The sequence below is a fragment of the Bos mutus genome, chromosome 15, assembly GCF_027580195.1.
Source record: "Bos mutus isolate GX-2022 chromosome 15, NWIPB_WYAK_1.1, whole genome shotgun sequence".
NCBI lineage: Eukaryota > Metazoa > Chordata > Mammalia > Artiodactyla > Bovidae > Bos > Bos mutus.
The window spans coordinates 25,646,964-25,660,781 of NC_091631.1; the positions used below are offsets into that span (position 1 = coordinate 25,646,964).

Sequence of the window (13,818 nt, forward strand, 5' to 3'; positions counted from 1 at the left end):
GGATTCCTATTTCCTAATGGAAGTTTTTTGTGAAACTCTAACGGGCACATGGTCACTGAAGATGCAGAAGGTGTCTGTTGGTGAGAGAAATGGCATCAGAAAACATGCTGCTATCACTGGACCTGCTAGGATGGGGGTGGGGGCATCTCTGTGGCCTGTGGTGATCCTGGGTGTGCAGGCAAAAGTTACCCACATCCAGACCCAGCTCAGCTGCTCTGGTAGCTCAGTGGTAAAGAATCCATCTGCCAGTGCAGGAGACACAAGAGATGCAGGTTCGATCCCTGGGTCAGGAAGATCCCCTGGAGAAGGAAATGGCAGATTCCCCAGAAAAGGAAATGGCAACCCACTCTAGTATTCTTGCCTTGGCAAATCCCATGGACAGAGGAGCCTGGTGGGTCACAGTCCATGGGGTCACACAGAGTCAGTCATGACTTAGCGACAAACCAACAATAACAAGGCCCGGCTCAGCAGCGAAGGCTCCAGGCCCACATGTTCCCCGGGAGGCACACACTCTAGGTCTAGGCAGTCCGAAACAAGTCCAAAGAAACTACCATTCCTGATAAGGAATCATAAGTCCATTTGCAAACAGGAAAACTGGATCTCAGAGCCAGTGGCTCTCTCTCCACCATGTTATTTCTCTGTCATCAGCAGAGGGTTAGATCCACCTGGGCACATATGCGTGCAGCGAGCCCTGGGCTCCAATCTCCATTGTATGGTTGGGTTTCTCTTTAGGTGCTTAGGATCCCTCCATGATCCTAAGGAGCTGGGGCAGGGCCAGGGTTCCCACTGGTTTACGGAGGAGGTAACTGAGGCCCTGGAAGGTCAGTAACCATGCAAGGGTGCCCGAGCCGGTGGGTGGCCGCACTGGGGTGGGAGCTGGTGGGCGGCCCTGGCGGTGCCGGGAGGAGGGGCTTCCGGGCTGGCCTCACCTTATCAAACAGGGCGATGTAGAGGGAGAACCCGAAGCGGTCCTTGAGCGAGACCTTGTCGGCCAGCGCATTGCAGAGCTCCTTGGCCGTGGTCGCCGAGTCCGTCAGCAGCGTCTTGGTGGTCCCGTCCATGAACGTCACAGGCAACATGATGGGCTTCTTGGACTTGGTGGCCTGAAAGTGACCCAAGAGGCTTCCTGGGATCCTTTCACTTCAGAACATCTCACGCCCTCTGGGCTCCCAGCTCCTTCTGGAGATGGAGCCCTCAGACCTAAACGTCCCACAGCACATTGCCTGTCCCTGGTCACAGGTGCCCAGGGAGCCCTGCTGTGCTCCCCACCTGAGAGGACCTGCAAGGTCCCTGAGCTGGGGCACTAGGGCTGGCTGGGTTGTCAGGCTTTGCCAGGTGCCAAGGACACCTGTCTTCCTGTCATGTAACCATCACAAGACCCTGTGAAGTGACATCTGCATTGCCATGCTGCAGATGAAGCCATTGAGACACAGAGGAACACCCCGCCAAGTCACGTTGACTATAAAGCCAGCAGATGGAGTCATTGCCCACTGGGGGCTTTCCTGTTCCAGGGGCTTGAGACTCCAGAACTTGAGGGTGCGTGCTTGAAAGACCACAGAATCCCAAAGCAGGGAATATTTCTAGGGCACTGGAGTGTACCGTGACACAAGCGCACACACACACAAGCACACACGCCCGGGGGTCGCACCTGCAGCTCCAGCCAGCTGGGCGGCTGTGTCCGTGTCCCATTGACAAAGGTCCTCCTGAGTCGCTCCTCACAGTATGGGGCATAGCCAGGGGGTCCCCCATGGATGAAGTTCCGCAGGTACTACGGACAGAGGACCAACTCAGAGGACCCCACTCCAGCCTCCCTCGGCCTCCCCACCTGTGAGACAGGCTGATAGGCTGGGACCTGGGACCCTTTGCCAGAGTGCTTGCACCTAGACAGATATTTCCTTGAGCAACAAAATACAAAGAAACCAAAAGGAACTGAAAATAACTGCACAGGTGCAGTGGGAACAATTATGAACAATAAGGTACAAAAAGGCCACAAACCAACTGCCGTTTCTGAGCTGCTGGGAGCAGAGGCAGGGACTTTTCCACGAGCCCTGCACACAGCACCACCACCAAGGGGGTGGGCAGACAACCTCTGACCTGACCCACCAATCCGTCCCCACCCTCACCTCATTTAAGGAGCCAGGGAGCAAGCAGGGGCACCTGTTTCTTGTTCTTACTCCCTTGTACCACAGCACCAGCCTCAGTAAAGCCTTGCCTGAATTTCATGTCTGGCCTCTTATCAACTTCTATTGATTAAAACGTTCATGGACCCAGGTCAGCAACACCTGGACCATCAGAGCAACTTTCCCAGGTCTCCTGCCTCTGGTTCCTCCACCCACAATCTGCTCCTGGGGACACCTCCACCCACGCCCCTCCTCAGCTTCCCAGGGCTCCCCACTGCCCTCTAGATCAAGCCCACATGCCTCACGCTGGCAAAAAGGCCGCCATGATCCAGGCCTTTCTAGTCTCAGCCATGCCTCCAGCCTCACCCCACACACCACCCCTGCCCTGCACCCAGCTTAACTGCTCCTCTTCCTCCAGGGTCCACCTCCCTGACCCCTCCACTCCTCATACTGCTGACCAGCTGGGCTGATCCAGCTGACAGCTGCTCTGCCTCTGTGTCCCCAGCACCCAGAGCCTGGCACCCAGGGTCACAAAAGAGCCTGAGATGAACTAAAGTTCTTCAGACCAGCATGTGGAAAGTCCAGGAGATACTGCTGTCAAACTCAGCATCTGCATAAATCAAATGGGGCCAGGGGAGACAGAAGTGAAGTGGTGGGTGCCTAGGAGGAGGGCCAGGAAGATGGGCCCCGCAGAGGCTGGGAGGTCTGGGAGGAGATGACCTGGGCAGGACCTCACTGCCAAGCCCCTCTGCCCTCTGAGATGCTTCTCCGTGCTCTGCTCCTTGACACCAGAGACCAAGCCCAGTTCCCCTTCCTGTCCCTGGAGGCCAAAAGCCTCCCCTACCTTAACAAACTTCTCAGAGGGGGCAAAGCAGCCCACGCAGAGAGACACGAGGATCCAGCCCCGGGCATAGCTGCTCTTGGAGGGGTTGTGAGTGAGCTGCTTGCTGATCTGGCAGTAGATCTCATCCCTAAGCAGAATGGGGTACAAGGAAGGGAGACAGACTGTCTCAGAGGGAAAGCCCACCCTCCATCCCAGCAGCAGGTGAGATGCCTACTCCCCCACTTGCCAGGGATGACCCAGGAGGAGAGTGGTCAGAGTGGGACCAGGTGGGCAAGGCTGAGCCCAGGGCTCTGGGGAGGGTCTGGCTTTGGAGGAGACAGGCTCATCAGACGTGAAGCACGTTCATACCTGACTCCAATCCAGAGTCCAGGGCCCCCAATCCACAGGGTGGTGCACACCCTGCTCTGGGCACGGGGCCATGGTCAGTAGTGACCACTCTAATGGGAAGCACAGGCTCCATCCCCCCCTCACCCCTCACCAAGCTGCGTGGCCTGGGCAGGTGAGTTCACCTCCAAGCCCGACCCACAGTCCCAGCAGCAGGTACAACTTCCACAAATGGAAACCGGCAGAGCAGGAAATGGGAAACATCTGGGGAGTTTCTCTGGGGGAGGAAATGAGTAGGGACTTTGATGCTCTCTTGATGTTTCCGTATGTTTGAATATTTAAGTGGCCATGTATTACTTTTGATCCCTGGGTCAGGAAGATCCCCTGAAGGAGGAAATGGCAACCCACTCCAGTACTCTTGCCTGGAAAATTCCATGGGCAGAGGAGCCTGGCGGACTGGCAGTCCATGGGGGTCACAAAGAGTCGGACAAGACTGAGCGAGTGAGCATGCACGTATTACTTTTATTTTGTGTTGTTTTCATTTTAAAGGGAAGTGATAGCATCCTGCTTATAAGATTGTTGTGAAGAAAAATGAGCCAAGGCTTATACAGGCCCTGGCACGATGCCCAGCACAGTAAACCCCCAAAGATGCCAGCCTAGCTGCAGCCTTAAGATGCTACCTGTCCATTCAGGGACAAAGGCTGGACCTACCATGGTGCAGTAACCACCAGGGCACTCACTGCTGTTCTTCTCTCTTAGAAAGGCAGGTTTCTAATTCAGTGGCTCCCCAATTTTGAGAGCTCACAGACCAATACAACTTTAAAATACATTCTGGAAGTTGCTAACTTACTAAGTTGAATAGCTTATAACTTAATTGTCATCAACTTATAATGACAAATAAGGACATTTAAAACACACCAAACACACAGCCCCTGCCCACTATCTATATCACAATCATTTTTAAAAAAGGTAATTTTAATATCCAAAAAGTAGGAAGGGCAAAATCTCAGAACAAAGAACCATGTTTTAAATAAATCAAATTAGAAACATCCTTATTTCCCCCATCTTGTCACAGACCAGTAGCTGGAAGCCCTGACCCTGTTCACTTTCTAAGCAGGGATATAGAGGTCGAGAGAAGGGAGGGATTAGTGGTGGACCCTCAGGGAATCAGCACCCAGGCTTCTGACTCAGTCCAGGGCTCCTGGAACTGTATTATTTAGAAGCACCACTTAAGGTCTGATGATGAGATTAATTATGAGGTAAATTCTTGACCCTTAAACATACCTTGGGCAATTACTTTTTCTTCCCAGGGGCTGACAGCCCCAAGTGCTACATCTCTGGTGAGCAAGGTAGTAACTGGGCCTCAGGAGCAATGAAAGAGAGGCCAGTGACCCCTGGGCAAACCTCTTCCCTTCTCTGGACCTCCTGCCTCCTATTGGTAAAATACTTGACCTCCCCACCCACCCCATCCTGCTGTTCTCCCAGCCAACACACATGAGTTCATGGTCTGCTCTCCTAACCAGACATCTTGTACAGATGGAGTTCTCAGAGAAACCGTGTTTTCCCGCCACTGATGCAGCTGAGTTGATTCCTTAATTGCTCCTGAAAAGTCACGGACCATCCCAGCACCCAAGCAAAGGCCTCTCCTGGGCCTGAGGCATGTGCTGGATGCCTCTGACCACAGTAACCCTGAGCACAGGCCTGGGTGGGGTGCACTGAAGGTGCCTGCAGGGATGGGTTATACATCAGATAATGCTAATAGCCAACAGCTACCGTCTAGTGAGTGGCCACTATGGAGGTCCTAGGTCACACTTTCCATAGTTTTATCTGCCCCAAGCCTACAAGGTAGGTACTATTATTATTCCGTCTTAACAGAGGAGGAAACTGAACCTTGTAAAGATAAAATCACTCTACCAAGACCACACAACCAGCTACCAGCAGAGCTAAACCCAGGCCTGCTTGGCTTAATCAGTTACTAAATTGGACTGCAAGGAGATCCAACCAGTCCATCCTAAAGGAGATTAGTCCTGGCTGTTCATTGGAGGGACTGATGTTGAAGCTGAAACTCCAATACTTTGGTCATCTGATGCAGAGAGCTGACTCATTTGAAAAGACCCTGATGCTGGGAAAGATTGAGGGCAGGAGAAGAAGGGGACGACAGAGGATGAGATGGTTGGATGGCATCACCGACACAATGGACATGGGTTTGGGTGGACTCCAGGAGTTGGTGATGGACAGGGAGGCCTGGCATGCTGTGGTTCATGAGGTCGCAAAGAGTCAGACACAACTGAGAGACTGAACTGAACTGAAAGTGATGGAGCCACGATTCTGCCACCCAAAGCCTTATGGGGCTGGAAGAGCAGGATGGCTCCCCCTGCCAGCTGCCCCCTCCCTGAGCCCCAGCCCTCAGGCGCTGACCGGAGTGCTGGCCGCAGGATGCCGTTGCCAATGATGAAGTGCAGCTTCTCCAGGTTGGAGGTGGGCCGGTCCTCCAGCATGCTGTTGCCCTGCACCGTGGACTCCCCATCATGCAGCCTCTTGGTCACCTGGGACACAGCAGAGGGCAGAGGCTCGAGCAGGGCTCTCCCGCTTGCCTGAGTCTGCCCACTCCCCGGGAAAACAGAACCCTGGGAGTGGCCAGAGCGCTGGCTCCCCAGCACCATCACAGCCCCGCCCTATGCAGGACAGACAGTGGGTCAATGAATGGCCCACACAGCCAGGGGGCGCTGGCCTGGTGCCACTCCCTTCTGAGGACAAGGTTCCTCTGCAGTCTCCCTGACAGCGCTCCCTGCAAGGAGGTCCCCCCAGGCAGGGTAGGGGCTGCTCCTCTGACCCCCGATGGGATCCCTAGCTCTCTAAGATGGGCCGCACACCACTCCGACAGCCAGAGTCAACCCACGTTCCAAGCACCACCATCACCCATCATGAGCACCCTGGCCCCATGCAAACAGCCTCAGGCCTGGGTTCTTTCAAATGGACTTTTCTCCTCAGGTTCCACACAGCCCACAGTGCCAGCCCCACCCTGTGCCCAGAGACACGGAGCAGGTGAGAGGGTGAGTGGTGGGAGCATGCCCCTGCAGACAGGAAGGGCTCCAGAGGGCCTCGTGTCCGCTGAGCACCCACAGTCAGCATCTCAAGCCACCATCCTAGGAACACACTAGCAGGTGTTTTTCTTCTCTGGGTGCCTTGGCTATCGAGCAGAGCTGGGATTCAAATCTGGAGCTATGAAGCTATCAGACCAGACTGGAGCCTCAGATGGGGAACAAGAGGAAGACAAAAGCAAGGCAGGCCCAGGAAGTCCCAGAGCAGCAGCCTGAGCCTGTCTTGGGGAAGGCTTCCTGGAGGAGGTGACCCCAAAGCACAGAAGAGGAAGGCAGAATTTTAGGCAGAGGGACCAGTGCACAAAAGCAGAGGCTTGGAGGAGCCAGTCCCTCTGTACCACGAATGCCTCCGTGTCTGTGGGCCCTCACAGCCTGGACAGTCCTGGAGCAAGGGGCCAGGACGGTGCTCAGAAAACACAAAACATAAATGAATGAATTCAAACAAACTAATAGTGTTAATGCCCCAAGGATACTCTTAACCCACAAAAATGTTTTCATCAGTTAAAAAGTCCCTGGATCAGAGGCAGTGAGTCCATGCCCTGGCAAGAATGGTCTTCCCTCCCACCATCTGGGGAGGGCCTCTCCAGCCCTCCCCAGCTCCTATGGCCCCTCTTCCAGGAAGCCCCCCTGACCGGCCCCAGACTGAGCACAGCGCCCTCTTCCTTGCACCCTGTCTGCCTGATCACACCTAACACCGTCCTGCCAGCCACCCCGGTCCCCTGAGGACGGGCAGCATCCATTCCTGTCCCTGTGGGTCCCAAGCCCAGTCTAGGCCACCAAGGCCGTGCAGGGTCTGCTCCCACCTCCTCCGTCAGTTTGGACTTCTTTTTCAAGGTCAAGTGCACCAGCTTGTGCCTCACACTGCTCTTCTTCTGCCCATCGGGGAGCTGGGCCTGCAGGACAAACAAGGGTCAAGGTCAAGTGGCTGGGCCACAAATAATGACAAGAGCAGTTGACAATGTAGCTAGAATTAGCTCAAGCCCACACTAACATTTACAACGTATACCTTACCTTGCCCCTCCAACCCACCATCAGTCAAGTGGCAGATCAGAAAACAGACTCTGAGAAGTACAGTAACCCACAAACCACCCCCTAACAAGTCCAAATGGAAGCTGTCTCTGACTGCAAAGCCTGTCTCAAAACCTGCCCCTGCCACATGGCCTCAACAGTGGTCAGCACTCTACAGCCTATACAACACTCACGCATTCACTCTCAGGAGTAGACAGAGCAGGGCAAGGGTCAGGGGGGTGAGGCAGAGGCAAATTTTTGTATGTCCTTCTGCTGAAACCTTATGGCTGGGGATGGCCTGGGTGGGACAGTGGCCACCGGGCACCTGGGACTCACCTCACCCTCGCCCTGCAGGGCCTGCAGCTCCCTCTTGTAGGTCTTCTTGCCCAAGGTCTCGTAAATCTTGGTCATCACGGGAATCTTCTCGCTGCCGTCACTCATGGCCGTGTGGTACCTGGGCTCTGGGAGGTCCCCCATGAACCGGAGGATGGTGATCCAGACTGCCAGGGCCGCCTGGGAGGCAGAGCCATGCCACTCAGAAAGCCCGAGCACAGGATGTTACCAAAGCCATCAAAATGACCCACAGAGAGGCTAGAGAACCGCAGCCCACCCTCGACCGGAGGAGGACCACTGAGCTGAGTGCCGCTTGCTCTCTGGGCCTTGCCCTGTGACCCGCCCCAGGCTGGGCGCCAGGTGAAGTCAGCCCTGGTCCCTGCACACCAGGGCCCCTGCCCCTCCGCACCCATGCCGCCCACACAGGTGGTCCCAGCCCTCACCAGCTGATCACCCTCATCATCGTGGTACAGCAGTGGCTGCTTGAGTGGCCGCCGGGTGTAGGTGTGCGTGGTCGTGCCCTGGAAGTAAGTGGCAGCGAACTTGGCGAATTTATACTCAGAGAGATCTTCCTCATCTTCGTCGGGCAGGGGCAGGGCTGCGTCCAGGTCCTCTTCTACCATCTCCCTCCGCCCGCGCTCCAGGTCCTGGAGGGAGGACACGGGTTCCCTGCCATGGGGGCAGACCTGGGGCTGAGCTAGGGGCCCCCAGCCGGTCCCTGAGGGGCCAGCTCTTGCTCCAGGAGCATAGGGATCTGTCCACCCGGTTCACTCCCGAGACAGAGCCCAGCGCATGGTAGGTCCTCAACACACAAATGAAAAAAGGTTTGCGAATGGCCTTGGAGGGGGACAGTGGCTGGCCCAAGGTCACATTGCAGGCTGGTGGCTGGACAGGGCCTGGGACCGGCGGTCCCTGTTCCAGATCATCACTGCCGCCTTCCGCTCAGAGGGGACCAGGTGGACTTTAACACAAAGTGGCACAAGGGGAGGGAAGGCAACCACCTAGGGCCTGTCCCAACTCCTTCCCCAGCCTGGTACCTCGAAGCCACTAGGTGCCTGGCCCTCCTGGCCTGGCAGGCCGCCCGAAGTCCCCAGGAAGCCAAACATCTTGTCCACCATGTCCGAGTGATTGATGGGCTCATGGCGGGCCCTCTCCATCTGCTCCAGGAGTTCCTTCTTCCTCCGAGCCTCCTCCTTCTCCTTCAGCTCCCGCTCTGCATCCTCGCGGGCCAGCTGGGCCAGGCGCTCCTGTGAGGCAGGGGTGATGCAGCGTCAGAGAGCAAGCCCCCTATGGGGAGCCCACGGGAGTCCCTGCAGCAACCAGGCCTGAGTCCCAAACCCAAGAGGCCCTCCTGACGGCTGTGAAGGACTGAGCCTCCGGCCTCGCCACCCGGGGCCACACACACTAAGTTCTCACAGCCCAGTGAAGACAGATGCCACACCAAGTCCAGACAGAAATGCCACCTGCCCTCAGGGCTCAGCTGGGACCACCTCCTCCAGGAAGCCTACTCAGGCTTCCCCAGCCAAAAGGGACCACACCAACCCAGAAATCCCAGAGCCACTGGGCAGAGGCTGCAGACCAGTGGTGTACAATAGAAATATAATGCAATCCACCCTGGGTCACAAAGAGTCAGACACAACTTAGACTAAATGACAACATATACAGTGGCTACATTTAAAATAGTTCTTTTAAAAAATAGATCAATTTTAATAATGTACTTCATTTAACCCAATATTTCCAAAGTATTGAAACAGAGCAGAACTCTCTGATCCCTGCCCCACTTCTACCATACCTTTCGCCTGTGGAAAATTTTAGTCAAAGAATAAGTTTAATCAGAGAAGTGAGAAATGCTGAAACAATGGAAAACAGTCTAAGGAGATTAGTAACAACAGTGTCGTCATTAAGCACAGTCAAGGAACTTTATCTCTTTCTCAAGGGCTATAGATAATATTCTGAGCCATATCCTGTGAGCTGTCTTATAGATACCAGAACACCAGGTGGAGAAGTTAACTACATGATGACCAGACTGTACCCTGGACATGCACTGCCACAATTCTGAGAACTGGCCACAAAGAAATGGGAGCAAATGCACCCCAGAACTGAAGATTAACTGTACCTAAAACAACCCAGATGATGCTAGTCAGACCACTGATGACCAGTTGAAGATGACTGTTAGAGATGACTGTGCTGTTTCTGCATGTAACCTCCCCTCAACTCTGTCTATAAAAGCTCTCACCCCCTGTTTGTTCGGGGAAGGTGGGGTGGGAGTCGGCCTTTGGACAGATGTCTGCCACCCTCCCCTGCAGCTGCCAGCATCTGAAATAAAGCAAACCTTCCTTTCCACTAATCTGGCCTGCTTATTGGCTTTTGAGCGGTGAGCAGCCAGACCCCCCGACACATACCTTTCGGTAACAGTATTATCTCTGCATGTAATTAATATTTAAAATATCTCAGCTATTTTATAGTCCTTTTTTTTTTTTTTAACTAAGTCTTCAAAATCAAGCTTGTATTTGGGAATTCCCTGGCAGTGCAATGGTTAGGACTCATTGTTCTCACTGTTGAGGGTCTAAGTTCAATCCCTGGTCAGGGAACTATGACTCTGCAACTTTTTATCCAGAGTTATCTCCCAGCTGAGGGCCTGGACCCACAGCCTTCAGACCCAGCACAGAACAGGCACTTCACAGATCATAGCCTTGTCGTGGCAAAGGGGTTTGTGTAACTCAATGAAGCCATGAGCCACCCCAGACAGACAGGTCAAAGCAGAGAGTTCTGACAAAACATGATGGAGGACGGAATGGCAAACCACTCCAGTATACTAGCCATGAGAACCTCATGAACCGTATGAAAAAGCAAAAAGATATGACACCGAACGATGAGCCTCCCAGGTCAGAAAGTCCAATATGCTCCTGGGGAAGAACAGAGGACAACTACTAAAAGCTCCAGAAAGAGTGAAGCAGCTGGGCCATTGCAGAGACGATGCTCAGCCCTGGGTGTGTCTGGTGACGAAAGTAAAGTCCAATGCGGTAAAGAGCAATACTGCACAGGAACCTGGAATGTCACGTCCATAAATGCGTAAACTGGACATGGTCAAGCAAGAGATGGCAAGAGTAAACACTGACATCTTAGGAATCAGTGAGCTCAAATGGATGGGGATGGACGAATTTAATTCAGATGACCATTGTATCTATACTGTGAGCAAGAATCCCATAGAAGAAATGGAGTAGCCTTCATAATTAACAAGAGTCCAAAACGCAGTCCTTGGGTGCAACCTTAAAAATGACAGAATTATCTCAGTTTGTTTCCAAGGCAAACCATTTGCCATCACAGTAATCTAAGTCTATACTCCAAACACCAATGCCAAAGAAGCTGAAGTTGATCAGTTCTATGAAGATCTAGAAGATCTCCTAGAACTAACACCAAGAAATGATGTCCTATTCATGATAGGTGATTGGAATGCAAAAGTATTAGTCAAGAGATACTGTGATAACAGGCAAGTTTGGCCTTGGAGTACAAAATGAAGCAGGGCAAAGGCTAACAGAATTCTTCCAGGAGAATGCATTAGTCATAGCAAACACCCTTTTTCAACAATACAGGAGATGACTTTACACATGGATATCACCAAATATCAATGCCGAAATCAGACTGATTATATTCTTTGTAGCTGAAGATGGAGAAACTCTATACAATCAGCAAAACAATATCTGGAGCTGACTGTGGCTCAGATCATCAGCTCCTCATAGCAAAATGAGGACCTTAACTTTCTTTCTTAAACTAAAGAAAGTGGGGAATACCACTAGGCCAGTCAGGTATGACAAATCAAATCCTCTGTGAATATACAGTGGAGGTGATGAATAGATTCAAGGGATTAGATCTAGTAAATACAGTGCTTAAAGAACTATGGACAGAGGTCCATAATACTGTACAGGAGGCAATAAACAAAATCATTCCAAAGAAAAAAGAAATGCAAGAAGGCAAAGTGTTTGTCTAAGGAGGCCTACAAATAGCTGAGGAAAGAAGAGAAACAAAAAGCAAGGGAGAAAGGGAAAGGTTCACCCAACTGAATGCAGAGCTCCAGAGACCAGCAAGGCGAGACAAGAAGGTCTTCTGCAATGAACAATGCAAAGAAACAGAGACGACAACAGAAAGGGGAAGACTAAAGATATCTCCAAGAACATTGGAAATATCAAAGGAAAATTTCATCCAAGATTGGCACAATAAAGGACAAAGATAGAGACCTAATAGAAACAGAAGAGATCAAGAAGAGGTGGAAAGAATACACAGAAGAACTGTACAGAAAAGATCTTAACGACCCAGATAACCACGATGGCATTGTCTCTCACTCAGAGCCAGATATTCTGGAACGTGAAGTCAAGTGGGCCTTAGGAAGCACTGCTGCCAATAAAGCTAGTGGAAGTGATGGATTCCAGCAGAGCTATTTAAAATCCTAAAAGATGATGCTGTTAAAATTGCTGCACTCAATATGCCAGCAAATTTGGAAAACTCAGCAGTGGCCACAGGACTAGAAAAGGTCAATCCTCATCCCAATTCCCAAGAAGGGCAGTACCAAATAATGTTCAAACCCCAGACAATTTCACTCATCTCCCACGCTGGTAAAGTTATGTTCAAAATCCTCCAAGCTAGGCTTCAGCATTACGTGAACTGAGAATGTCCAGATGGTCAAGCTGGATTTAGAAAAGGCAGGGGAACCAGAGATCAAATTGCCAACATTTGCTGGATCATAGAGAAAGCAAGGGAATTCCAGATCATTGACTACACTAAAGCCGCTGACTGTGTGGATCCTAACAAACTGTGGAAAACTCTTGAAGAGATGGGAATACCAGACCGTCTTACCTGTCTCCTGAAAAACCTGTATACAGGTCAAGAAGCAAGAGTTAGAACCCTGCATCCCACCACTTCATGGGAAATAGATGGGGAAACAGTGGAAACAGTGTCAGACTTTATTTTTCTGGGCTCGAAAATCACTGCAGATGGTGACTGCAGCCATGAAATTAAAAGACGCTTACTCCTTGGAAGGAAAGTTATGACCAACCTAGATAGCATATTCAAAAGCAGAGACATTATTTGCCAACAAAGGTTCGTCTAGTCAAGGCTATGGTTTTTCCTGTGGTCATGTATGGATGTGAGAGTTGGACTGTGAAGAAGGCTGAGTGCCAAAGAATTGATGCTTTTGAACTGTGGTGTTGGAGAAGACTCTTGAGAGTCCCTTGGACTGCAAGGAGATCCAACCAGTCCATTCTGAAGGAGATCAGCCCTGGGATTTCTTTGGAAGGAATGATGCTGAAGCTGAAACTCCAGTACTTTGGCCACCTCATGCGAAGAGTTGACTCATTGGAAAAGACTCTGATGCTGGGAGGGATTGGGGGCAGGAGGAGAAGATGACAGAGGATGAGATGGCTGGATGGCATCACTGACTCGATGGACATGAGTCTCAGTGAACTCCGGGAGTTGGTGATGGACAGAGAGGCCTGGCATGCTGCGATTCATGGGGTCGCAAAGAGTCGGACACGACTGAGCGACTGATCTGATCTGATAGGATAAATGACTGGTTCAGGATTGAGAAAGGAGTATGGCAAAGCTGTTTATTGTCACCCTGTTTATTTATACACAGAGTACATCATGCAAAATGCAAAGCTAGATGAGTTACAAGCTGGAATCAAGATTGCCAGGAGAAATATCAACAACCTCAGATATGTGGATGATACCATTCTAATGGCAGAAAGTGAAGAGGAACTAAAGAGCCTCTTGATGAGGGTGAAGGAAGAGAGTTAAAAAAGTTGGCTTAAAACTCAATGTTAAAAAAACTAATTGCATGGCATCCGGTCCGATTACTTCATGGCAAGTAGACGGGGAAAAGGGGGAGACAGTGACAGATTTCCTCTTCTTGGGCTCTAAAATCACTGCAGATGGTGACTGCAGCTATGAAATTAGAAGACAACTGTTTCTTGGCAAGAAAGCTATGACAAACCTAGACAGTGTGTTAAAAAGCAAAGACATCACTTTTCCAACTAAGGTCCGTATAGTCAAGGCTATAGTCTTTTCAGTAGTCATGTACAGATGTGAGAGCTGG

General features: G+C 51.7%; 1 protein-coding gene across 5 annotated transcripts in view; it reads right to left on the reverse strand.

The window, feature by feature from the left end:
• Positions 1-13,818, reverse strand: part of MYO7A (myosin VIIA) — a 112,241-nt gene that overhangs the window by 41,432 nt on the left and 56,991 nt on the right. For all 5 annotated transcript variants that reach the window (XR_011467021.1, XR_011467022.1, XM_070383655.1 and 2 more), the window contains exons 23-30: positions 8,768-8,977; positions 8,174-8,377; positions 7,734-7,910; positions 7,193-7,282; positions 5,707-5,834; positions 2,965-3,091; positions 1,649-1,768; positions 930-1,103 (exon numbers count right to left, since the gene is read on the reverse strand). Coding sequence is in view for 3 of the 5 variants with exons in the window: in XM_070383655.1 (XP_070239756.1) it covers positions 930-1,103; positions 1,649-1,768; positions 2,965-3,091; positions 5,707-5,834; positions 7,193-7,282; positions 7,734-7,910; positions 8,174-8,377; positions 8,768-8,977 (1,230 nt within the window). In the remaining 2 variants the exon portion in view is untranslated. The remainder of the gene's footprint in view (positions 1-929; positions 1,104-1,648; positions 1,769-2,964; positions 3,092-5,706; positions 5,835-7,192; positions 7,283-7,733; positions 7,911-8,173; positions 8,378-8,767; positions 8,978-13,818) is intronic.